This window comes from Macrobrachium rosenbergii, chromosome 41 (genome assembly GCF_040412425.1).
Source record: "Macrobrachium rosenbergii isolate ZJJX-2024 chromosome 41, ASM4041242v1, whole genome shotgun sequence".
Lineage (NCBI taxonomy): Eukaryota > Metazoa > Arthropoda > Malacostraca > Decapoda > Palaemonidae > Macrobrachium > Macrobrachium rosenbergii.
The window spans coordinates 87599339-87623106 of record NC_089781.1 but is presented as its reverse complement, the minus strand read 5'-3'; the positions used below and the strand labels follow the sequence as shown (position 1 = coordinate 87623106).

The 23768-nt window shown below is 39.0% G+C and overlaps 1 protein-coding gene across 1 annotated transcript in view; it reads right to left on the bottom strand.

Moving 5' to 3' along the window:
• beag (IC cytokine homolog beag) overlaps positions 1 to 23065 on the bottom strand; it is a 29152-nt gene extending 6087 nt beyond the window's left edge. Inside the window, exons 1-8 of the mRNA XM_067084559.1 lie at positions 22899 to 23065; positions 9750 to 9810; positions 4670 to 4849; positions 3849 to 4019; positions 3063 to 3293; positions 2260 to 2434; positions 1847 to 1972; positions 1407 to 1645 (exon numbers count right to left, since the gene is read on the bottom strand). Coding sequence (XP_066940660.1) covers positions 1407 to 1645; positions 1847 to 1972; positions 2260 to 2434; positions 3063 to 3293; positions 3849 to 4019; positions 4670 to 4849; positions 9750 to 9810; positions 22899 to 22908 — 1193 coding nt within the window. The 5' untranslated portion in view covers positions 22909 to 23065. The remainder of the gene's footprint in view (positions 1 to 1406; positions 1646 to 1846; positions 1973 to 2259; positions 2435 to 3062; positions 3294 to 3848; positions 4020 to 4669; positions 4850 to 9749; positions 9811 to 22898) is intronic.
• Positions 23066 to 23768: the final 703 nt, after the last annotated feature.

Here is a 23768-nt window from a genome sequence, read left to right as displayed (position 1 = left end):
TGTAAATACTGTACTGTTTACAAACAGCATCATCTGCATTGTCCAAATCTATAAAGTTTCCGTTGTTACTCTATTCTAAACCTATTCTACCTCACTAAAGGGCAAACCGCATAGATAAAATAACATTTCTTGTAGGACCCTATTATTTACTACAAATTTATTTGACAAGATCCCATTAACACTAATTTTACACCTAATTCATTCAGGGATATTTTCAGTTAACTTTACATATTTAGTGGCACTGACACATGGCCTTCCAAACCAGTCTGTGGAAGTTGTCAGATGCCTCCTCATAATCAACAAAAGCCTTCACAAGGAAGGGGATTTTAAATTCTATATACTGCTACACAATATGCCTTGACAAGTTTTTTCCTAAAGAAGATTTTTTATTACTACTATATTGTAGAAGAATCTACAATATGCTTAATGCAGTAATTTTATACAACACTCTATATGAATCTTAACATAAGAAAATTGAAGTGGTATTTTCAAGCACCTGGACTGGGCTTCTAGTAAATGGAGAATAAACAACTTCCTAGTTGTAATTAATAATAATAAAAAAAAATTTTTTGCTGCTGCTAGTGTCTTAACAAGTGACATACTCCTCTTTTACCCATATATAAACTATGGGAAATATCAGAATGGAAAAATAATGACTGAAAGGAAAAGTACAAAAATTTTTGACTGACTCCCCTCTATTACCATTATGGTTTTCCCTAACCTGAGCTAGCAGAGAATGTAATACAGTAAACAGCAAACAATAAACTATAAAAAATGCTGATAGCGCGCTACGAGCTTACTTGCTACCAATGTACGAGCAGGAAACTCAACACAACTAACAACGTGGATTACCAGAGCCCCCAGTAAACCCAGAATAGTTATCCTGTCAGCAACAATCATGTAAATGGGATAGTTTGTTTACTATCTATTGTAAGAATAGGTGACTGTAAAAGAAGTGGTCTGTACCTGTGTTGGAACACCTTACACATTTGTTTTCCTCTTACAGAAGCAAAAGATGGAATTGGAACTGGAATACTATACAGTATCAAATTTAGGCCGAAGGCAAAGTGCTGGGACCTATGAGGCCATTCAGCACTGAGATTAATATTGAAACAACTGTTAGGAGAGGGTGAAAAGTCAGATGGAAAAAAGAGAATATGAATGGAGGTATAGTAAAAGGAACAAAAGGGGTTGAAGCTAGGGGCTCAAGGGATGCTTCGAAGAACCTGAAGTAATGCCTACAGTGCACCATGTGAGGTGCACTACTGGCACTTCATCCCTACGGAGAGAAGCAAAGGTTGATTAGAGTTATAAGCCTAAAAACACAAGACAGATGAAGGTTGAGGGATGCTAAACCAAAATACACATAGCTGGATAATACACAAAATTTAAATTAAAAAAATTACCTGTCTCGATCACGGTCACGGTCTCTGTCTCGGCGATCCTTTTCCCTTTCTCTGTCTCGATCCCCTCTATCCTTGTCCCGATCTCTGCGATCGCGCTCTCTGTCATGATCTCGGTCTCTGCCACGTTCTCTATCCCTATCTCTGTCTCGATCTTTATCTCTGTCACTTGCTTTACCAACTGATGGCACATATTCCCCAATATCACCATATATACTGTCATCAGCACCTGTTCTTCCACTCTAAAAAATGAAAAGTATTATCTTTGAGAACTGACACATCTTAAACTGCAGTTTATCTTAAAATGACTGCCCTTAGTAGCAAGTTTTAAAATAATGAATACTTTACTCCCAATATTACCTCAAGAGATTAAGTTCAAATTATGCACACTGTTTTTATCACAGGACTACAGATTACAAAAAAAAATTTTTGTCAAGACTTACAGGATCATTCTTTCCCTTATCCTTTTTCTTTTGTTTTTTATTTGCACGTCCAGTGCGAAGATACGACAAAATCTGTGTCAGTTTCTGGATCACTATATCATTGGTAGTGAAGGTAGCTTGCATATTCTGAAAAAGAGAAAATATTTTCATTACAAAATATCACATTGTAATTTAAATTAACATTAATGACAACACTACCTCATTTAAAACAAACTGGATTATTTGAAAGCTTTATTAATCTAACCATCAAAATATTAAAGACAACATTCATTAACAAACGTTTCTTTTCCACATTTTGCTAACAACTCTCATCATGATCATGACAAAACATGACTGATGGTAATATGCAGTGTGTTCCACTTGCCTATGTCTAAACAATTAAAAACTCATCATCAATTAACATAAAGTCTTACTTCAATCCCTTGAAGATCGGCCTTTGAACGAATCACTGTAGTTGGGATGTCTGTTTCAGCTACATCATCATCAAGGTCAATAGCATAAGCCATACGACCAGGAAGAAAGAGGTCATTGAATTCAGACTGTTGGGCATTGCATATAGCGGTGTAAATTCTACGTCCCACGTTAGTCCTGAAATCATATACAGGTAAAAACAATGTTCAAAGATGGGAACAATGATAGCAATAATTCATGTTGTTAATTTAAGTTGGTATTTTTGAAAACACAATGAAAAATTAATTATGTATAATGATAAAGCATGTATATTTAATGACAGCAATACTTTTCAAGAAATCAAATGAATTCCAAATACAGCTGTTCAAATCATCTTTGAAAAGCTACAATGCAAACATAAAATGAAACAAGACTGTCACTTTAATTCAGAAAAAGAGAACTGAACTTAAAAAATTATGAATTTTCCTAAAATTTTAACTAGAATGAGAAGTTTAAATTAGATACCTAGGAATGGAATAAAAAATAAAATTTAGGCCTAAGATCAAGCACTGGGAACTATGAGGTCATTCAATACGGAGAGGGAAATCGAGAGTAAAAGGTTTAAAGGTGTAAAAGGACAAAAATCTTGCAATTGCACTATGAAACCAGCATTAGGAGAGGGTGGAAAGTAAGATGGAAGAAAGGGAATATGAAAGGAGGTACAATAAACGGAATGAAAGGGGTTGCAGCGAGGGGCCAAAGGGACGCTGCAAAGGACCTTAAGTACTAATGTGCTTATTGAAGTGAATGTAACAATTATTCCTACTTGAACGTCAGCTCCTCTTCCTCCTGAACAATTTTCTTTTCCTTTGGAGGTCCTTCACCAGGACGTTCTGTTTCAAGGAGCACTTCAGATTCTTTAATCTGAATTTCAGATCTCACTTTCTGCAGGAGAGCATAATCGAGACCCTTCACCAAATGAGTATGCTCCATGTCACCACCCAAGAATTTGGATTCCTGGATCATCTGTTTACGACGTTCTGCTGCATCCAGTCCACTGCATGATGACAAAGGACCAAGGTAAATTTGTAAGTAATTAGTTGCAAATTATCTGTGTTAATATTGTCACTCTAAAGCTTCATAAAAAATTTAATAAGGATTTTCTACACATAATAACAAGGTGCATACAGATATAATGATTCCAAAACTAAATTTTTTATGTTTAAAATACACACTGGTTCAAGAAAAATGAAGGGTATGACATATTTTGAAAAGAGATTTTAGTAATCAAGAGTAAAAAAAAATACATAATAATAATATCAAGCCTACACAGTACTTGATAAGTTTCTCCATAACTTATTATGTGGTTTCTCAACGTGGTAAATAAAACTTTACATCTAATCCACACTAAAGCTAATAAAGATGTGATGCACTTTAAGTTCCTGCTGGTACACGTATATATAAAAACCTTCTGAAATTACTGTATCACATCATTCAAGATGGTGACATTACACCCCAGGCTACTGTAACACTAACGAAGTAAACAGCAGCATATGGCAAGCGAGCATTATTCAGTATTTTCATTACCTGTTTATAACACTGACAGACTTACGATTTAAGATCCGGTGCAACTGCTCGATAACCCCCCATTCCAGCTTGTGAAGGATCCTCTGCTTGGTAGTCAGGATTTTTACCCTCTCGTCTCTCTTTAGCACGATCTCTGTACTTTTCTGCCAACTCTGCCATTTTCTCCTCTTCCTCCTTTTTGATCTTTGCATAATAGCTGGAAAAGAGAAATTTTATATCCCACATGACTAGACAGTACATTAAGAAAATCATAATATGCACATTAAAGTACAATAAATGGGCAACAGCTTTCAATATATATATAGGACAGTACATTAAGAAAATCATAATATGCACATTAAAGTACAATAAATGGGCAACAGCTTTCAATATATATATAGAAGATGCATTTCAAAGGATTATTTCCAATTCCTACAAACATTTTCCATTGCAATGTCTGAGAGAAAGTCAGGCAACATACTGTATACATAAATTAGAGCACAGTTTGAGCTACACGATAATAAGTGAATAAACATTATTTTAGAAGTTACTGGATAAATTTCATGAAACCATGGTACTGTCTGACCATATCATCTTCAGGGTAAAGGCAGCACTCAACCTTACATTACCACTAATATTTAAAGGCTGTGAGATGCAGTATAGTATTTTCTTTAACAAGTACCTGTACAGCCAGTGGGCCTTAAAAAGTTATAGACTTTGCAATATGACCTGTATGGTTTGAAAAAACGTGTGATTGCTACCCCATACATTATTTGTAATGTCAAAAGCCTTAGTACTTTTGAAGAGGAAATAAAATTGATAGAGTAGAGTAAAAACTCCATTTGGTAACATTAGACATATTCACACCTTTTCTTCTTCTTCCGCTCTGCAGCACGAACGTCATCTTTATTCTCTCGGCGCTGGGTTGCAGGCTCAGCGGTCGAAGTCTTAGTTCCTTGTGTTGCCACATTCTCTTTCTGGCTTCCAGCAGGAGCTCTTGGTGTCATTAACAGCTTCCTAAAATCTGCATTTGTAAGGCGCTGTGGTCTGGAAGTAGAACAAAAATTACACTGAATCAAAATTCGATCCACAATATTACAGTATACAAAAAATATGCTGTTATGGTTTCTAACATTTTCCCACAGTGATCACTGTATGGAGCAGCTCTTTCCATTCTCAAGAGGATAACTGAGAGGATGATACTAGTTCTGAGAAAAATGACAACCACAGTTATCTAATAATTAAACTCATCTTCAGCAAAGTTTAATCCCTCAATCTTGTGAGTCTAATACATTCCTGGGGACCATAACCGATTTGAATTCTGATAAACTTTGCATAATCAAGTCAACAAACATCTCACTTTCTAATACTGTATGTCTTGTTGGTCAATTACATGTTCACTAATCATAGTTGCGAACATTACATCATCAATAAATACCACTACTAATACTGCAACCTATGCATTTTCTCATATAGACCATTTCTAAACATACAGTCCCACAATTCAAGAACTTCCTAAGACATTTCAAAATAAAAGAAAGGGCAGTCCTTCAACTTATCATTTATCTTAACTCTGTTATTCACAGACAAGCTATACAAAGCTGCTTGGAGCAGTGGAAGGCCATGCTACAGGTTTCTATGGCTCTGGATCAATAATTTCAAAGGCCACTGAACCTACAGCCACCAGGGGCCATGGTCATCATCTAAAGGCTCAGTTTATCAGGTCATCATCTAATGATTCAGTTTTCCAATCTCCAAATGCTCATGGTCAGTATTCTCCAAGGAGTCAGGGTTATCAACCTAAATCTTGAGCTCAGGATAAGTCAGCTCTAGGAGACAAGGCCCAACTCTAATACTAGGCTGTATGGCCAGGAAGTAGGCAGTTCAGGAGTTGATGCAAGTGCTAGTAAGACTGACAAGTGAGCAGGGCATAAGCTTCTCTAGCAGTTCTCCTAAACAAGTCATCAAGGGTTGCTGCAAGTGCTGATAGATTAACAAGTGAGCAGGGCATATGCTTCCCTAGCAGTTCTCCTAAACAGGCCATGAATGATGGCCTGTTTAATAGAAGCTGTTATCTTTAACCTGGGCACCCCAGTACATGAAAAGTGAGAACCAGCTTCTCAAAAAACTTGAACTAAGTCTTTTATGCCTCAGATGCAGTCTTCCAAGTAACTTTCAAGATGTTCTTTCTTTGCATCTTCACTTTAGATTTCCTTTGTTTATATTCCATCCTTTACTTATAACTCATGAGGGTTGGTGAAAATCAAGATACAGTAGATCACTAGCTCACTTGCCATCTCTGAGACAACTGGTGCTGTCCTATCTTGTTGCGCACAGTACACAACATCCTGTTCTGTAAGCTTGCTCAGGATATTAGTAGTAGGGGTAGAGAGGGAAGGGGGTTTACCTCAAATAATCTGTAGGATATTCTTGAAATCACTTAGCTTCATGTCCCAAAAGCCAGCAAACTACTCTTGGTCACCTCTTACTCCTGGAATACAGTGCCAGGTGACAACATTTACCATGACTGTGGCATTGCCTACCTCTTGACATAATTCCAGCAAGGAGAAGCCTGTAATTGGCATTTTTGAAACACAAATTTCTGGATGATCCCTTAATCCACTTACTAGAAAATAAAAGACAAGAATGATGCCTAATACTAAAGCAGTTCATTTACATGAACATGAGCATGTTATTAAGCATAATGACACTTTTAAAGTTTACAGAAGGACCCTCCTCCTTGAAGACAGCATTCAATGCTGTCACAAAGTGGTGATGAAACCTGCTGGGAAAAGGGTACTGTCCACAGTCACCAAGGCATTACCTTGTGCATCATACCACCCGGTAAATGTTGCACATTTTTAATGTCCTTGGTTCCTCGCTGGGTGAGCAGGTTCCGTTCTCAGCTACCAATCTGTTGGTCGCGAGTTCGAATCTCCGACCGGCTGGTGAAGAACAAGAGTAATTTGTTTCTGGTGATAGAAATTCATTTCTCGTTATAATGTGGTTCGGATTCCACAATAAGCTGTAGGTCCCGTTGTTAGGTAACCAATTGGTTCTTAGCCACGTAAAAATAAATCTAATCCTTTGGGCCAGCCCTAGGAGAGCTGTTAATCAGCTCAGTGGTCTGGTTAAACTAAGATATACTTAACTTTAATGTCCTTGGGTTCTTATTTTTTTAAGACAGTAATTAACAAATTTAATTTTTATGCTCCCAAAGCAATTGCTCATATAGTACTTTACAAAAACTGCCACCCATTCTTTGTTCCTATGTAAATATTTTAGAAGCCTTTCCCTCTGCCCCTGGCAAAGTTCTTTCAGGATATCTCAATAAAACAAACACATCTCATTACCCTTATAAATAGGTTGGGATTCATAACATACTCAAATATGAACTGTGAAAGTCTCTCTGTGGCATTCAGCAGTATCAAAATCAGAAGGCAGAGTTTCATCACTGATGTTAAATTGCCTTATAACAAGACAGACCTTCAAGTTCTTGGATTTTCATTTCTAGCTCTAGTATATCTTAGCTTTCTTTATGATGAGATAGTATCAGATGCGCTTCCCTTAGCATGGTTTTAAGCAAATGGCTTATGAAGAACTTGGCCCATTTTGACTAACTTTGCTTTTATTATACCTTTCCACTGAGCTGTGGTTGAAACCCCCTAAGCCATATGTGTAACCGTTGTTCTTCATATAAAATGTGGAGATGATCTTGTAGTCTTTCATTAAGACTTTCCTATCCTCACCATCTGATTTCTTCAATTATTCTAATTTCTTAGGGAATGGTAATACCCTATGAAGGGTGGCTTTCTTTCCTCAGAATTCTTACCAGATTCATAAGTCATTTCAAAACCCCAAATTATCATGAAGCTCACAATACTCATAGCTAAAGATTCCTGAATGTTCAGAATTGCTGCTTGACAAAGGCTTACAACATACTATTGTTTTCAGGACAATATCTTCCACACATGAAGGTGAGAGATTCATCCAAACTATAAAAAAGTAAAAGACCCATTCTGTCTCCTATTTCATCTCTCCCTTGGAAGCAGAAGACTAGCTAGTGAACCTTTTAGGAGGAGTGATGTTCCTTAACTGGGATGATTAGCTGAAATCTTCTTGGATGCTGAACAAAAGTGAAGGGTCAAGGTGGACCCAATTTCTTGCTCCAAACAATTTGGAATTCATTCTGAATAATCAAAACATTTTCAGAATGAGACTTTCTGAAATCTGCTGAAGAATAAGTTAACAAATAACTGGATTTCTATTGTATCTCTATCCCTTCCACTTGAATGAATGAAAGTGAACTATTTATTGACCCCAATGCCAACACAAAACTACTTCCAACAAACTTTGAAGCTAAACAATCTTGTCGACCTTCTTCCTGATACCTGTCATCCTGAGACACTTATCAAATATCTGAGAAGGGGGGGATTGCAGAGTTTTTTTTTTTTTTTTTTTTGCATTACCTTATAAACACATTTACGTTACTTTCTTCCAAAGTACTGCATGCACATTTCATAATGTTTCTTACTGAAATATTTTTCAAGATGGACAGAATTTGATGTAACACTGCATATTACACTTGGTGGTTTTAGCCTATACAGGTATATGATGAGAGCACCAATTAAACACTAGTTTTCCCATTAAGTATGCTTTTCCATGTTTTAAATAAACATTGTACCTAGACTCTTAGATACTTGCTTAATGACACCTGAAATGCCCACCTGAAAAATTAGATAGTGTACTGTCCTTGTGATGCCCCTTTGGAATGTACAGTAAGTCTATAATGAAGACACCCTGACAAAGGATACAACTCCAACCATGTTCAAATTGATTTTAGGGCTGAATTCAACTTAATTAATCTATGGCTCTTTCATAAGAACTTATGACTTATGAATTGGTAGCTTTGCACATGATATTTGCACTTAAGCTACTGGTAACAGAGAGCTTCTATTTATAGTATTTTTAGTGACCTTAGCAATGTAAGAACTTATGACTGACAATTTGATACCGTTCCACATATTTACACTCAAGCTACTGGTAACAGACAGCTGCCATTTATAGTATTTTTAGTGACCTTGGCAACATAATTGTTGGACCACATATAAGATAACATGTTAAGAAGATGCGAGTTTACTTACAGGATGGAATGCTTGAGTTTCTTAAATAGGATCCCAAACTCTTAAATTTGACCCCACTGTTAAAAAACTTTAAACAAAAATATGTATATGCTCATTTCCTGAAAACCCATGACATACTGAAGGCAAGAAGCAAGCATTCCCATGCAGTGTATTTTCTCAACTGGGTATGGTCTAGTTTTGCATGGATGCAACCTCTTCAGGGAGTAACACCACATATGAAAATTTCCCACCTGCAAACACCCACTGTTTATGTAATGATTTCAACAGAAATTATTAGGTAAATAAATCAAGACAGTTTGCTGTACAGGTATTTCATCCAAGCATGAGTGTAACATATAATTTTAATTCATCCGTTTTCTTTTCATTTCAGCATAATCTTTAAGTACTTATCTTATCATTTATAAAAGAATAAAAGACCATGAAATGTTTCCTGTTTAAGCAACAATGAACTGAAGTTCACAAAGCAACCTTGATATTATTGCAAATTCTCTTGGTAGGTGGGGATAGTGGGAGTTGGACCCCTTAGTTGCTCTCAGTATTAAAAGAGTAAATATCCATGTTCCTTCAGTTTAACTGCACAGCATTCTACCAAATTCTCTAAATATCTTACTTTGTGGTTTTACGATTTCTTTCATACGTATAATGGACACAATAATCAAACAATTACAGTACTTTGTTGACCTCACATGTTTCAATGTGCAACATTATCTGAATTACACAAAAGTTGAGTAATTGAAGGCTAAATGCACTAAAATGATGGGTGTAAAATTAATAACCCAAATGCTAATACTCTAGTAACTGACCTTTCATCAACAACAGTTTCCCCTGGAGGTGCAAGAGGATTTGAAAATACTTCATCGCCACCTGGAAAAAAAGAAATGTCTATTTAACAACTTATCCCCAGTCTCCTTTCCCATAGTTCTCATCCAAGTTAGTCTAGGTCTTCCAGGTTAGTCTAGGTCCACCAACTCTTCTGATGCCCACAGGAGCCCAGCTGACACTACATCTCCATCTCTTGGTATTCCAGTCAGGTCATGGGAGGTAAGATTAGGATGCATCCCTGTAATAAGCCTTGCAACATCCTTGTTCATTACAACGTGTTTTGTGATTGATACTGAATCTAATTATGTCCATGAAACATACTTTTTGACTGCTTATCTTGTGTTTTATGAATTTTAGGCCATTCCTACTTGTGCAACTCATTCATTTATGGTTTCCATCCAATGTAAAAACCCAGGTTTTCCTCTGTTGTTGCTATAATTCTTATATATTAGGAAGCAAACCTATGACACTTTAACTATAACCTCACACCAAATTTAATATGTTTTATTGTTTTGTCAGTGTTCCATTCCAAGTTACAGGACCTTGGGGGATAATATGCACTTGTAGCACATATGCTATTCAAAAGTGCTTAATTACCCATTTTTTACTGTCATGTAATAATTATGTACCTTTTTCAATCAATGAAAACTTTATAAATTCTAAGTACCCATAAGTTTTCAGACTTTAGCCATTTTTCATGAGTTTCTTCAGGTTAGTAATGACTGCCCTGTGTGTATGGAGTGTTGACACAGATCTTGCATTAAATATTTTATATGAAAGAATATGCAAGGTAAGTCTTCATGCATTCGATAGTAAAGTAATCCCTTAGATTGATGACTGCCTTACCTCACAAAGCAACCTTACCTGATAAAGTTCATTACTAGGACTGGGAATGGGTAGAGAAAAGATGTCTTCCAACTGTGTACTCACACACTGAATGTATGTAATATGACATTTTTATAATAAAATAAAGTTTTATATATACTTACCAAATAATTCCATAGCTATAGTTTCTAATTTACGCGGCAGCTCAAAATTCGAAATTCGTGGTAGCACTCTTTTGTTTTGGGTGTAGGTATACTGCCCCGCCCACTATTAGGGAATAGGTAGAACATAGCTAAAGAGCTCAATTTGTTTGTGCTCTACACCCATGAGAGGGGAGGAGGGAGGGCTCCAATCATGTAATTACTTAGTAAGTATATATAAAACTTTATTTTATTACAAGAATGTCATTTTTATATAAGTAACTTACCAGATAATTACATAGCTGAATCCCACATTGATTAGAGGTGGGATGAATGGACACATACTACCCCAAAAAAAAATCTGATATGGAGAAGAATTTGGAATATGCTTGTTGTAACCTTACCTGGTGAGGGAGCAATGGCAGCAGGGTACTGCCTCTGGTCGTAGCTCCTCTCGACCTGTAGTGGCGTGGCGGTAGAGCCAAGGGTCGCCTCTACTTGAGTGGGATGTAATAGAAAACTGCGATTTGGGCTACAGACATTTGAGAAGAGGAGATACTTTGCTCCCGGCACCACTTCCGGAAAACTGTCCACTTGGCTTGGTAGACTGCAGAGGAAGATTGTCGCCTACACTTAGCAATAGCCTCAGCAGCCTTCTTTGAAAATCCTTTCACTCTGACAAGCTCCAACAGTCTGAAGTCTGTCAGCATGAGAGTGAATAACCCTTGATGGAATCGGAGGAAGTGCGGCTGTTTGAGAAGATTTCTCTTCTGAGAAAGTAGCCTTGGGAAGTCTGTCAAAAGGCTCAGCAGATCGGGGAACCACTCCTTGTGTGGCCAAAAGGGAGCGACTAAGGTCACTGACACGTGTGCATTGAACATTTTTAACACTTCCCTCACCATGCTGAAGGGAGGGAAGGCGTAGCGGTCGAGGTTCAACCAGTCCTCAGCATGGCATCCGTTGCCCATGCTTGTGGGTCCGGAGCCGGGAAACAATACAATGGAAGACGATGGTTCTTGACGTCGCAAACAGGTCTATCGACAGCTTACCCCACAGCTTCCACAGGTCGGTGCACACCTGTGGATTCAGTGTCCATTCTGTCAGTGGAACATGTTTGCCACGACTCAATTTGTCCGCAAGGACGTTCATCCTGCCCTGAATAAAGCGGGTTACTAATTGGGTCTCGTTACTCCTTGCCCATGGAAGAAAATCCTTTGTTGCTTCGTAGAGCGTAAAAGAATGGGTCCCTCCTTGATTCTTGATATAAGCCATGGCGGTCATGCTGTCCAAATGAACCACTACTGTCTTGTGGTAGGTTAGCGTTGCAAAGTGTTGAAGTGACAGATGAATCGCTTTTAGTGCTTGTATGTGATGTGGAGGTTTCTTTTGGTAGGCGACCATGTTCCTGGAACCTCCATATCATTGAGAAGGGCTCCCCAACCCAGATCCAATAGGTCTGAGTATATATCATTAGGCCGGGGTTCGTTGGAGCCAGAGACCTTCCTATTGTAAATCTGTCTTCCACTAGCCACCACCAAAGAGCCTCTTTTATTTGGGGAGAGATGTTGAAAACAAACGAATCCAGGAACGACTTCCTTTTCCAATTGGCCTTGGGGTAAAATTGCAATACTCTTGTGTGTAGCCTGCCTAATGGAACGAACTTCTCTACGGAAGAGAGGGTTCCCAGAAGACTCTGCTATGCGTTGGCTGATCAGGAGGGGCGAGTTACAAAGTCCTGGACCTTCCTGCGGCAATTTAGTATCCTCTGTTGGGATGGAAAAGCCTGAAAACTTAGAGAGTCTATCACCATCCCCAAATATAGAATAGACTGAGTCGGGACTAGCTGTGACTTCTTGAAGTTTATTAAAAGGCCTAAATCTTGAGCGAGACGAAGAGTTTTCTGGAGGTCCTCCGTGCACTGAGATCTCGAGGGGGAGCTTAGAAGCCAATCATCCAGGTACAGAGAGATGTTTATCCCCATAAGATGTAGCCATTTCGCTAGGGGAGTGAGTACCAGGGTAAAAACTTGAGGGGCTGTGGAGAATCTGAAGCAAAGTTTCCGAAACTGGAAGACCCTGTCCTGGAACACGAAGCTTAGATACTTCCTGGAATCCGGGTAAACTGGAATGTGGAAGTAAGTATCTTGCATGTCGATCGTAACCATCCAGTCTCCCTGATAAATGGCTGACAAAACCGACTGACTCGTCTCCATTTTGAACTCTGTTGTTTGAACGAAGAGGTCCAGGGCACTGACGTCCAGGACAGGTCTCCATCCTCCTGATGACTTGGGAACCACAAAGATCAGTTGTAAAACCCCCTTTGTGTTTACATCCTCAACTACTGCCACGGCTTTCTTTTCCAGTAGGGCTGACACTTCCCGAGATAGGGCCGAAAACCTCTCTGAGTCTACCAAGCAGGCTGTTAAGCTGATGGGAGAGGTTACTAAGGGAGGTTTCTCCCTGAAAGGGATAGCATAGCCTTCTTTCAATACTTCAGCACCCATGGCTCCACATTCTTCTTTTTCCATTCTGTCCACTGGAACAAGGAGGACAGACGTCTCATTTTCGCAGTGTTGGCTTGTTAATGGGTTTCCTGGTTGGTCTGGAAGTTCGGAGGTTGGCTCTAGGTCGGGACTGGAAACGACCTCTAGAATTTTGAAAGGGCTTTTGCTACAAGGGAGACAACATCCTAGTAGCTGTGCTTGTAGTGACTCATGTGGGGAACTTAGTCCTTTTGGTGGAGTGAGTGAGGAGGTCCTGAGTCGACTTCTTCTGTAGCTCCACTGAAACCCATTCCAGGGTGTCCTGCGGGAACAGACTATTCTTGTCCAGGGGAGCAAAAAGAAGCGAAGAACGTTGTGATGGGGTGGCTCCCTTTGCCGTGAACGAGCACCACAAATCTCGTTTCTTGAGGACTCCTGTTGTGAAGATGGTTGCTAGCTCTAGTGCTTCATCTCTTATGGCTCTATCAGCATACCCCAGTACCCCCAGCCAGTCCAATGCGAAGTTCTTTTGAAGGGATGTACAGTCTTCTATTTTCTTGGCTAGGACCCCCACCATCCAATCCAGAAAACTAAAGATCTCGAAGACTTTAAAGATGTCTTTAAGCAGATGGTCTAATTCCGAGGCTGTGAAGAGAATTCTGGCCGACAAGAAAGCAGAGCAACGAGAAGCATCTATGATACTGGAGAAGTCCCCTTGAGAGGGGGCAGAAACTTCTGCCTTATCAAACGAGAGGGAGGTGAACAGAATGCTGCCTTCCCAACTTCTCTCTTCTCCACTGACCAGGCATCCACGCGGCCGAAAGCTTTCTTCGACAATGAAGACAAAACCATATGTGGTAGTCTGGCAGTACCAGGTGGTTGTCGTATCAAGTAGGCCAAACCCAGCGATAAAGGGACGACTGGAGAGAAGAACGACGGGTAACAGACCAGGAAAAACCCGAGCAGTGTCGAGTAATTCAGTGCAGGTTGCTCCTTTTCTGCAGGTTCCTCAACGGACAAAGCGGGTGATCCTGGAGGATCCACAGTGTCTTGCACTACCTGAGTTGGCTTTTGAAGGAGGCTCAACACTTTATCAAGCCGAAGTTGAAGCAGCGCCTACGAAGGATCTATAGCACCAGACGGAAAATCTCTTGAAGCATCAGATACTGGAAATTCTCCTTGCGGGGTCATAAAGATATTGGAAGTGGGGTGGACTTTGAGAGAGGACCCTACAGTGACTGGACGCACGGACGTTGGGCGCCCACTCGCTGTTGAAGCAGACACTGACTCCTTGGAAGCGGCTGCATTCTCCGTGGACATTGGCGCCCCAAGGATGGGTGCTCAGCGATCTGATGTTCACGCTTCATGTGGTCATGCACAGGTTCTTCTAACTTGGAATCTGGGCACCCACGAACTGGAAAGGCAGAAACTGCACGCTCATGTGATGGGCGCTAGGACGAAGTGCGCTCATACAATGGGCACTTGGACATTGGGAGGTCTAGAGATGATAGCTGGAACACCTAACGATCTTCGAGTTGGTGCTTACGCACACCACTAGCGTACCCTGGGCACTCGTACTCGATAAGCTGGACTGGCACACACTCGTTTGGGGTCGGAACACACTTTTGCACCTGAACGTGAGTGAGAATCTCTCGCTGGCGACTCCCAAAAACTACAAGAAGGGAGAGGGCTACATTCTCTCTCTACAGCTCGCTTACGAGACGTGGGCAATCTGAATCCAAGGAAGTGCCCAGCACCCAGCCTTTTCAATGGCCTAGAAACATTGGCAAAACAGTCACTGCGTTTCTTTGATACGGGAGAATCTGAATCACTTGACGATAGGGCAAGCACATCCATTCGAACACCTTTCCAATGGTGTTCTTCTGCAGCCTGGGATTGGCGGACAACAGGCTCGGATGAGGCAACGACTGCTCGTGGGCAAACCCCACTGACTTCCCTTGGACTGCCAGTTTGCTTCCTCCCAAGTTGGCAAGGGGAGTTTAGCAGGGACCTTGGTCTAGGAGCATCGGTGGGATGAACTTCCGCCCCCTCCACTGACACTTCACTCGACACTACACTATTAATTTTGTCCATGAGGGCCTTCACAGTTTCCCGATCTGGGAAACAGTATTGACAAGTAAATTAAATTTTTTATCTACCTGTGCTTCTAAGCTGGCAATGGCATTGGGTTCAGCAGAATGAGAACTAGGTAATGGAGTGACAGGAAAGGCTGGAGGACTGGAAATGGGAGAAAAAGCTGTCACAGGCATTGAAGGGATAGGCATAACATCAATATCAACTCCTGGAGAATGACCTGTACTAGCGGAAGCCTTAGCTTCGGCCCTAGCTGTAGCTTTTCTAATTCGTTCACGCTGCAATTTGTCTAAGTGCGTCTGAAAAGTCTTCCATTTACCCTTCTCCCAGTCTTTACATTTGTCACAATTCAATTCCGGAAAACAAATTTGTTCTATACAAATACAGCAAATGGTATGTGAGTCATACTTTGCAGAAGTGAGTCTAGTTTTGCAGCTTTTGCTGCAACACCTAATGCTAGACAAACTAGAGTCCGACATAATGGTCAAAATTCCAATTAGACAAGTCACAATCGAAGAAATAATCCAAATTCTAGTTAAGCTAAATCGTTGCGCTACCAAAAGCAAAGAGTACTTCACCAAAGACGATATCTGACCATCCGGCGAAAACAAATCAAGAGCTGCTAATAACTGGTGTTCAGTCATTAGCTGGCAGAAACGAATTGAGCTCTTTACCTACATTGTATCTTTTCTTCCCCAATAGTGGGCACGGCAATATAACTACACCCAAGACAAAAGAGTGCTACCGCGAATTTCGAATTTTGAGCTGCAGCGTAAAGTAAAAACTATAGCTATGTAATTATTTGGTAAGTTACTTATATAAAAATGCTCCTTTCAGTTATATTGGGGAGTTAAGGATATCTCCCTTAGCAGTTAGGACCCAGCATAGAAGTTGAGAAAAATTTCTGTATTTTCTTTTTAAGATTTATGGTGCCTTAGGTCAGGTAAGAACCAGCACCCTGTATTTGACTCGATAACTTTTATGGCACCCTAGGTTAGGCTTGTAAGAGGGGGAGGCAGGTGCGGACCCTGCACTCTGGGTTGGATTAAAGAAGGTTAAGTTATGAGGCACCTCTGCAATTTACTCTATGATTAGTGTGGTACTCTAGGTTACATTATGGGAGGTTTCACTCTACCTGGCTAAGAAATCAGCACACTACTGTATCTTACATTATTCAGTAGATGAAACCTATTCATATGGAACAAGCCCACAAGGGTCACTGACTTGAAATTCAAGCTTCCAAAGAGTATGGTGTTCATTAATAAGAAGTACAAGGAAGTAAAGGGAAATACAGTACAGAAAGAAGAGATCACACTTATTAAAAAATAAAAAAATTAAATTAATAGATAGATATAAATTTATTAAAATGCAAGAATAGTATTAAGGCAGTAATGCATTGCATTTTCACTTGAATTTCTGGGATCCCAACTGCACAACATCCTCTGGGAGGCTGTTCCACAGTCCAACAGTGTGAGGAATAAAGGACCTCTGGAACTGGAAAGTTTGACAGCGAGGCACATTTACTGCATACTGGTGCTTCTGTTCACATGAATCTGGTTGCTCTCAGCAGATAAAGGGGATCAGGGATCAACTGTGAATGTGAAAGATCTCTGTTAAAATACAACTTATGAAAAAGTGACAAACAAGAGACCATCCATCGATGGTCCAAGTCATAACTGCTACTATTAGGAAACAGAAACCTACCACCATGAACCACTCTAATTGAAAGAAATAAATCTCCGGCGGAAGCACACATCCACAACAGAGAACAGTATTCCAGTAAAGGAAGTACAAATGATCTAAAACAGGTTGCACTGATTTCATCACTGTTATAAATACAGTATGCTATGAGGCCTTCCGAACAATACTTTTACTTTCGTGCGGCATTTGCTGAAACTTTTTAAAGCTATTAAGTGTTAGTGTGCTTTCTTTGTAAATTCAACTGACTTTCGTCAATTCTATTTTTCTTTCTTTCTGAGTCAGAGTCAAAGAACAACACGTCACTTCTTCAATGTTTATTTTCCACCTAACTACAGCGGTTTTTCTGGATCGGGTCCCGTGTCACCCAGTGAAAAAGTCCATTCAGCACTTATTTCTAGGTAATTCCATTGCTGAAGAAAATATTTTAATTAAGTACTGTACATGCAAATATTTAGGTACAGTTGGTGTCTTGACCTAAGAGTTTAACTCATTCCGTGACTGAGCTCCTAGCTCAATTTGCTCGTAGATCAAATCGAATTTCCCCATTAGAATGATTGGAAATGCTATTAATATATTCCAGTACCCAAAAAACATACAATTTTTTTATGTTACGTGTTTTTAAATAAGAAAAATGTACTTTATAAATATTGAATAAAAAATGACACATAATAAAAGTGAATGTAAAGAAATAAACTGGTTTTATTGAGTGTACTTTACCTCGAAGATCACGCAAAGATGCTGGCGGAGGTGTAGCAGTGAGACAAGCGGGCTCGTGAGTGTCTCAGTGGGTAGGGAGGGTGGTAGTGGGAAGCAGGAGATTGGCAGGGAGATTGGCGGAGGATGTTTTTCACATTGCACTCTATCACTAACTTAACTTACTCACTACATGCTTAATGCTACATTGCTAAATTTAACTTAACACACTATGCTACACTTTATCACTCACCTTAATTGCTACTTTTTTTATTTTTTATTTTCTATATACATTTTTTTCACTTCACTTAACCCTTATGGACAGATTCCCTCATGAGAGGATCTAAAATAGGTTTTGGGTGGTGGAAGGATCCCCTCTGAGGAGTATTAATATTACATGCCATACGATTTGACTTTATTGAGCGGGAGTTTCCATCACTTCAATGGCCCATAAATGAATCATGGCAACTTTAGAATTCAGCTCAGCTCAAGCATTGGGCGTCTCATCAAATCAGTATTGTTCTTGATTTGAAGGAGGGAAATGTCTTGCTCCTCACTGTCCATGGCATCTTTTTATTTATTTGCTCATAAAAATACCCAAGGATTGCTGTTGGTTTCAGTTCTTATCTTTTATGACATGATGTCTGTTATAACTGTAATTTTGCAAAGAAAAGTGCAAAGAAATATTAGAAAAAACATGTGTACCTCCAGAAAAGTTACTGCATCTTTACAACAAATATACAATACTCAGAATTTGTTACTGATTTTAGTTCTTATCTGTTATGATATTGTGTGAGCTGTAATTATAATTTTACAGAATACAATAAAATAAATTGTTATAAAAAACATGTATAACTTCATGAAATTTATGAATATTTTGTAAAAGAGGCCCCACATAGGGTTGTAAATAGTCAACTTTCAACTTCCCGTGGAAGGTAGGGAAAATTTTTTAGAATTGTTATTCTTACACCATGTGCATTTGCATATCTTCCGATTTCCATTGATATGTATTTTTCTTGAACTGGTCAACCTTAAAGTTTGCCCGGTCTTGGGGGGGTTGCATGATATACAATTAGCCCGTCCCTTACGGGTTAATGTTCTTCTTCTTCACTGACTTTTGCCTTTTTCGCCACACTTTCCTCACTTTCACGTGCAGGGTGTTTCACTAAAAACTTGTCCCAGGAGGTTTGTTTCTTCCTCTCTTTCAAAATTGTTCGAAAATGAGCTGGGCAAGTGTCGTTGAACAGCTCCAACGCACTTTATTTTTTCTGTCTTTTCACTTTCATTTTCAATTACAGCAACAACTACCTTTGTATTTTTTTTTTAGTTTTGGCAACTTTTGCTGTTAGCTCCTCTTCTTCAGATTCACTTTCACTATTTCCATCACTGTCATATTATGCTTTCTTCCCTGATAATTTCTTCTTGCTTCTTTTAATTTGTTTGTCTTCCATCTTGTAATTTCTTTCTTCCTTGTCTCTTCTTTCTTCCTTATCTCTTCTTTCTTCAAATTTTGAACAGCTGATTGCTGTATGTCCAGGCTGGTTACAAGCACAGCAGACAAATCTTTCTTGAAGCTTCTAACGCCATCTCCTCTTTGAGCTTGAATTTACATCATCTTTTCTTGAATCTCTTCTGATGCTTGTTTTATAGACTGAAGATTCCTCTTTTTTTTTATTGCCTTGAGTTTATCTCGCCTCTCCTTGAAAAGCAGTACAGTACTGACTTCACATTTTTTATATTTAAATCTTCAATTTTTCAGAACTGTGACTTGAACAAAATTTGATACTTGGGAATATGTTTAAGACCTCTAAGCACAGACACAGCTACCACTGAGTCTCCAAATTAAGCCACCTCTTCTCTCTGGCCAATCTGATTGCATGGGCTACATACCATATATACTTGTGTAATATTCTATATTTAAAAAACAATTTTATGGCTTAAAATTTTGGGGTTGAACATTGCAAATGCAAGATTTTGGGACTAGGCTTTGGATTTCCCAACAACGGAAATCAACAAAGTAGTAGCATTTCCTTCCACAGCAGGCTATCATTGTCATCATCATCATACAGTGCATTGTCTTCAGTTCCATCAATAGAACATGAAATACCACATTTCTTAAATAATTTCACAACAATATTCTTATCGTTATCCTCCCAAGCTTCTTTACAAATATTTAGAAAACTTTTTATTTAAGGAACAGTAACAGGGCAATAGAGTTAAAAGAATAATGGTATTGGGTAAAGAGAGATTAAAGAATAGAAATGAATGGTCATTATGCTGTTTGCTAGTTTTAATGTTGAAGAGAGACTAAAGAATAGAAATGTATGATGGATATACTGTTTGCTGGTTACAGTGGTTGCTTGGCAAGCTTTCGATAGCTGTGAGAAAAAGATTGTAAACAAATGTCAGAAGTTTTTTCTTTTGTATATTACAGTTAATTTTAATGATTTGAAATGTATATTTACAGGCAGTCCCTGATTATCGGCGGGCTCAGTTATCTGCGATCAGGTTTTTTGGGGTTGTCTAGCGACGAAAATTGGCAATTTTTGGCGCCGATATGCACCCATTTCCACTTATAGTGCCAATAACCGCGTATTAGCATGATACATACCTAACAGAGGTGTCGATAAGCCCCAAAAATTGCCGATTTCTTATATCAGCAATTTTTGCTTATCGTCACGCTGTCGGAAGAGAACCCCCACCGATATAAGGGGACTGCCTGTACTGATTTTTATACATTTTATTGGAATATTCTAAGCTTTTAGCTTCTTAGTTTAACTCAATTTTTAGGTGTCAGAATCTTAGACTAGGCTACAGTAGTGACTACTAACATAGCCTAGGATACCATCAAGTTTTGATTCCAAATACTGTATATAGAAACGTAGCATAGACTTATTGCCAGTCAAAACTCAAACATTACATGGGGTATATGCTAAACCCTAATATAAGCAGTAAAAAATGGGGGGCCAAACATTACATGGAGTCGAATATTACACGAGTATATACGATATTCACTCATACACATTTCTTCAGTTTTTCTGCATCTATACACAGTTCTTACAGCACATCAACTATTTGGAATGTATCCATTTTTGTGTGGATATCTCTCAAAATTTCCCACGATTCCTTTGCTTTGGTGCATTCAATGATGTCGTCCAGATCCAAATTATCCACTCTGTGCGATACAGTCGAGGGCGTCATTATTTCTTTGAAGCTGCAGTTGTGTCCAGTTGTCTTGATCTTTAGCGTATCCTGGGTAAACACATTCCCACAACCTTTTCCGGGTGAGCACAGCTTTAGTTCTCTGCGCCCAGTGGGAATAATTTGATTCCTTCAGGATCTGATGCCATTTTATTTCTTTATCCTCGCCTACCATCTCAGAAACTTCAACGCTCTATGTCGGTCAGCTTCTTCCAAAGCTTTTCCCACTCACTTTCACAACATTTATCTCACTTTTGGCACTCTGGGCCCATAACCTTTTACAGTGATTAAGTGTCGGTGTGATTTCTGTGTAAATTAGACTTTTGTTAATTCTAGTCTTTCTTTTTTTCTGAGTCGAATTCAAAGAATAATAAACTTCTATGAAGTTTATTTTCCAACTAACTACAGTGGTTTGTTTACAATCTGGCAAATGCATCAGAGGGTGCTGATGCCCGGCAGCAAATATAAAAAAATTAAACATGACAGACAAAACTGAGAATCATATATTTATACTAATATTTTAACAAAACTTTCATTAGATGTTTCTCAAAAGTTAAAAGTGAGTCAAACATTATACCTAGAATAGCTGAAGCTTCAGACTCATTCAGTAAAGTTCCATCCACCTGAAGGGGAGGACAGGGTGGGAAATCTGTATGAGATCTGCTGATCAATAGTGTTTTCATTTTACTGGAGTTCAGCCTCATACCCACCAACTACACCATTCCCTGATCCAGTCCATGTCCCGAATGAGGCTGAGGGCAGGAAGGATCCCTGCATTTTACCCCCTTAATTTTAAATGTTCTAAATCAGTTTGGGGGTAGAGGCCAAAGGGCTGGCCAGGTAAGGACCCAGCACCCTAGGTTAGGTTTGGTTAGGTTATGATGCATTATGGCGAGCTGTCCTTTTGAGTTGAGTTGAATGTAAAATTTAGGCCAAAGGCCAAGCGCTGGGACCTAAGAGGTCATTCAAAGCTGAAATGGAAATTGACAGGAAAAGGTTTGGAAGGTATAACAGGAGGAAAACCTCGCAGTTACACTATGAATCAACTGTTAGGAGAGGGTGGAAAGTAAGATGAAGAACGAGAATATGAAAGGAGGTACAGTAAAAGGAATGAAAGGGGTTGCAGCTAGGGACTGAAGGCACGCTGCAAAGAACCTTAAGTAATGCCTACAGTGCACCGTAAGAGGTGAACTGACGGCACTAGCCTGCTATGGGATAACCATCCTTTTAAAATTTTATATGCTTTATAAATTTTTTTGTGAATTTGACAATTGATATGGATGAACCATGTATATTTTAACCAAATTTGTTTTGATGCATGCATTTCCCATCTTTCTGACTGGTAAACTGGGCTTGTTTTTCGGTTTTTCACCATCCAATAGCCTAACTGCAGTTTCTCACTGGGGTGCCCAGTAACTGTTTTATGTATAGGGAAGAGGGAAAACCACAAAAATGAGTTGCTTTCAACCGTAATAATGATTGGAAATAAACAAAACACATAATGAGTAGTTGGAAAAATTAGACTAGGCCTTTGGCTCACACACTAGCCTAGCCTATACCTGACTAAGAATTAGGCTTACATACAATAGTACTAATTAATGGTGGCTGTGGCTAATATAAAAGTTGCCTGTGCTTAAAATAATGGTCAGAAGAGCATAAATCACGGGATATAGCATAGATTCAGAAAATATAAGGTTACTGTAGTTGGTTAGTTAATACGCAGAGCTACTACTTAGTTCTACCAAATCATGTTTACCTGGGAACAGCCTAATTAGTAACTGTTTCTGGGCCAAATTGAATTGGCCTCCGTTACTAAGTTAACAGTATAATTGCCTAAATTAACCAATGGATAAGAATATTATTTTTCGGTTTGTTCATGCTAAGCTATTACACCTGCCTGGGATAGGAATCCGCTGTGTATAGCAAAATAATTACATATGCTAACTAGTCCCTTTACTACACAGTTCATTAGAAGTTCAAGTAAAAAGACGAACCTGACGGCATTTTGAAGAATTACGCCTAAGAGGCTTCTGTCACAAAACTAAAAACTAATTTTGCTCTCTGGCGATGTTGACGAACTTCCTAAACATTGACTGATGTGATGTGAATTTGAGATGGCCACTACTACTCATTGCATGAAAGGTGTTCTTTTGCGGAAGCCATGACTGATGAGGGGGTTCTGGTTCTGGTGTACCGTGTGTAAAAAATCGTTAGGACAAAACACGATACCTAATGGAGGCATTGATATTGAAGTAATAGTAACAACTAACATAATATTATCTCCAAGCACAGGTATTGAGGTAAACTTTTACTTTAATACCACAACCACTCCCAAGAAACAACTTTGTTATTATTGTCCTTCGTGGAAAGGGAAGAACATATCTCACTCTGAAAGTGAAAAAAAAATCGGAAATTAATTTATTTTATATCTTTTAAAAACTTAAATAAGACATCCTACAGAAGGAAAAGTCAATTTCTAGAAAACTGAGAGCGAAGATCTGTATTACGACACAGCACAGAGTAAAAAAAGTCTCTTGATTTTGATCCACACCCAATGGGTCATGTTGAAACTAGGAATTCCTATGAAGTTGTCAGAAAAGAGAGACAGTAACTTAGAACAAGTGTTTGCCTGGAGAGTTAGATTATGACATGCACAAACCAATCATTAACAGTGAACAAGATCAACATTCCCCAGGATCATGGATTCACATGTCAAACATGGCATTCCAGTAGAGAATAATTGCTAAACACCTTGAAAACCGTCATGTAACATAGACTTTGAAAGAAGTTCATTTGAGCACGCGACATCTGTCATAGGAAACAATGATGTGAAAACTTGGAGATACTCAGAAGAAATTACAGTC